Source organism: Papaver somniferum, chromosome 10 (assembly GCF_003573695.1).
Source record: "Papaver somniferum cultivar HN1 chromosome 10, ASM357369v1, whole genome shotgun sequence".
NCBI lineage: Eukaryota > Viridiplantae > Streptophyta > Magnoliopsida > Ranunculales > Papaveraceae > Papaver > Papaver somniferum.
The window spans coordinates 149,071,279-149,074,857 of NC_039367.1; the positions used below are offsets into that span (position 1 = coordinate 149,071,279).

General features: G+C 44.0%; 1 protein-coding gene across 1 annotated transcript; it reads right to left on the reverse strand.

Moving 5' to 3' along the window:
• Positions 1 to 977: 977 nt before the first annotated feature.
• LOC113316491 lies at positions 978 to 1,715 on the reverse strand. Its single transcript, XM_026564659.1, has one exon. The coding sequence runs from the start codon at positions 1,713 to 1,715 to the stop codon at positions 978 to 980; it is 738 nt and encodes a 245-aa protein (XP_026420444.1).
• Between the last annotated feature and the right edge of the window lie 1,864 nt (positions 1,716 to 3,579).

Sequence of the window (3,579 nt, forward strand, 5' to 3'; positions counted from 1 at the left end):
GTTCGTGCGCGGGTAGATATGCCCCTACGAATGTGGTTTTGTGCTTCTCATCCTCAACCTGGACCTCGATCAGTTTCTCGCCTGTTAGGGGTTCTTCCGCTTCCTCTACCATATATGATTCTGGGGAGAGAGGGTTCTGTAATTGCTATTTTGTCCGACTCGCAGGATATGGTTCCCGCTAACTTCTGATTTTTTGTATTCATCCATAGCATTCTCGTGACACTTGTGGGAGTCCATATGGTCGCTTCTAACCTTCACGACCCCTTCAGGGGCAGTAATAAACTTTATGCATTGATGATATGAGGATGTGACTGCACCGATCGCATATAGCCAGTCTCGTCATATGATCGCATTATAGGGAGCTCGACAATCCAGCAACAAGAAATTTCCTAGAACGGACTTGTCAGCCACTGTTATATGCATCTTTACTTTCTAAATCGCCTTTGTAACTTCGCCACTGAAGCCTGTTAGAATACGTGCATCCAACTCAAAACCAATTGGCAGTAAGTGGAGAGGCCCTATGAGATTATAGACCGCAGGATCTTAGACTCCCAGACAATGTGGGACTAATAATCTCAACATGCCCCCCACGTGTAGCCTCGTTTGGTCTAACACGTGGACAATAAATCAGGTGATGTGGAGTAAAGGCGCGGTCAAATGACTCGTCGCAAATAGCCTGCTATGATACCATGTTAGATTACGGGCATCCTACTCAAAACCAATTGGCAATGAGTGGATAGGCCCTAAGTATTATAAACTGCAGGATCATATATTTCCCAGACAATGTGGAACTAATAATCTCAACATTCCCCCTCACGTGTAGCCTCGTTGGGTCTAACACGTGGACAATAAATCGGGTGATGCGGAGTAAAGGTGTGGTCAAACGACTCGACACAAATAGCCTGCTCTGATACCATGTTAGAATACGGGGATCCAACTCCAAACCAATTGGAAATAAGTGGAGAGGCCCTATGAGATTATAAACCGCAAGATCTTAGATTCCCAGACAATGTGGGACAAATAATCTCACCAAAGCTGATAATTGGATTTTCTTCCTCCTCGATCAAGTCGTGTGAGAGATTCATACAGGAATAGGCTCCTGAAAACAGCACGCTCACTGAACTTCCTGTATCCACTAGAATACGGTGTGCACGGAACATGCCAATCCAACCTGTTATAACGATAGTATTATTGTGGGGAGCATATATACCTATCATGTCTGCTTCAAACAACTCGATCTTTGTGCATCCAATCTCCAGAATTTCTGCTCCATTTCCACTGACAAAATCGATGTGGTTTGTCACGCACCATTCCTTTAATTGCCAGAGCTTTATCCTGGTCTCATCTTCTGATGCCCGTCTAGTCATTGAATGGATCATGGCGTGACTGACATTAATCACATGTGCATTAATCATATGTGTTGTTCCAAATTGTCCCGAACCTTTCCCAAAATCCTTTTTCATGTACTCTTGTAGCTTTCCAGCGTCTATCATTCGTTGTACTTCGACCTGTAAGGAGCGACAATTCTCAGTCTTATGACCAATATCTTTATGATAATTGCAGTCTTTGATTTTATCACGTTTATCACGTGTATCCACTGGCAAAGGCCGTGGGGGGCTCAAATCCTTGCTTATTTTCTCATACAACTCTGTAAGTCGTATGTTCAATGGTGTCAACTTCATATCATGATGTTTCTGATATCCATTTACATTCATTCCCCATGGTTTTTCTCTCGAACTTCACCTCGATCATTATGCTTCCCACTCGAACGGTTCTTAGACTTGTCTTTCTTCCCATCATTTGGATGATTGGATGATCTGATAACATCTCTTGTTTCTCGAGCTTTTGAATCATCCTCAACTCGAGCATATTCTTCTTCTCGATCATACAATTCTTCCAGAGTCTTTGGTGGTTTCTTGACCAAGGAACCGTCCACACCTCTTTGGTCATACTGGTATGCCAGTTTGTAAGCTGCGATGATGACTTGATCATTGGCAGCATCCACATCGGCCAACTATTTCTTGAAGCGTCGAGTAAACTGTCTGATGTTTTCCTCCTTCCGGATTCCCAGGAGGAAAAATGCATGGCATCCCTTCCAATCACGTATGTTGTATTTGTAGTGAGAGCAAAATTCTCCAACCAGCTCGTGGTATGTCCCGATCAACTGTGCCTGGAGCTGATTGAACCACGTTATTAATTGCTCCACCAGTCAGTGACTATGGAAACATCTTGCACATCAACTCATCGTTGTACTTCCACGGAGTCATGGCAGTTTCATAATGCAAAACATGCTGATCTGGATCATCTGTTTTCTCATCGAATTCTGGCAGCTTGGGAACTTGAAAATTCATTAGCGGACGAAATTCTCTGATATTCAGTTTGAAGGGAGCTCCTGCGGCTCATGCAATCTGTTTATCCTTTCCTCTATGGAGTGCTTTTTCGACATTACTTTCTCGATCATCTTGCATAGGCGAGCATCTGTTATTGCGTTAACATCACCATCAGAGGAATTGTCTTCCAGCTCATAGTCCTGATCCTATGAAAATCAACTTTGGATATTATTCTTTTCCTTTGGGGACCAGTGGACTCTCTTCCAACTCTTTTTTACTCCGTACGATCAAAGTAATCACGCGAAAATTCTAACTCATCGTGTCAATCTCAAAACTCATCGTGACGATCTCGAAACTCATCCTCGTCATTCCTGAGGCGTTTTGAGTGGGCGGTGGTTCTGGCTGTACTCTGTTGAGTTGTAGTTGGCCGTTCTCGGGTTCCTGCTCGTCGGTCTCGTACACGCCTTCGTTTAGGTAGATCTCCAGTGACCAACAAATATTTCTATGGTCTATCAAGATCGATCACTTCTCTGTTTTGATCTACATCTCGCGGGTAACTCAACTTCCAAGACGCTCTCATACAGATCGACCCTTCTGGTTGTTCAGATTAACAATCCTTGGTCGAGACTGGTTCTCACGTTCCAATCTAAGGAGAGCGTTCTCTTTCTCTACATCATTCAGCTGACAATGCAACCGTTCTTCCTCCGTACTAAGAGTCGTTGTTCGTCCATCACGCAGATCATGTCGATCGTTATTCCTACTTGACGGGATGCCGAATACAATCCCTCGGTCTGCTCGAACTCGCGAGTTTTCTCCATCAGATATGAAATCAACATTCATTCATTCGTCTTCGATCATCGGTCGTTTTCGCTTCTCCGATTATTCGGATTCGGGAATCTGTCACGAACACGATCTGGGGTTTTTTCACGAACACGATCTCGACCATGATCTGGGGTTCTGCCACGAACATGATCACAACCCTGTCTGTTTCCGGTAGGCACTACAGGTGCTGATTGGACTGAGTGTCGAGGATTTCTAGCAGAAACGATCTTTCGTGTAGTCTGTCTTACTTTTGCCATAATCTCGATTCGGGAAAAACACGATCTCTTTTCTCGAATCCCCTTGGTCCGGCGCCAATTTTTGGTTGGTAAAATATTTTCACCTCCAAACACGAATATGATGATAATGATGATGTTGATATTGATCGAAAAGCTTCCTTTCTCTTCACGTGAACAGTGTTGGGGGGTAC

Coding starts and splice junctions, on each gene's coding strand:
- LOC113316491 (XM_026564659.1), bottom strand. CDS start 1,715: ATGAATGTAAATGGATATCAGAAACATCATGATATGAAGTTGACACCA.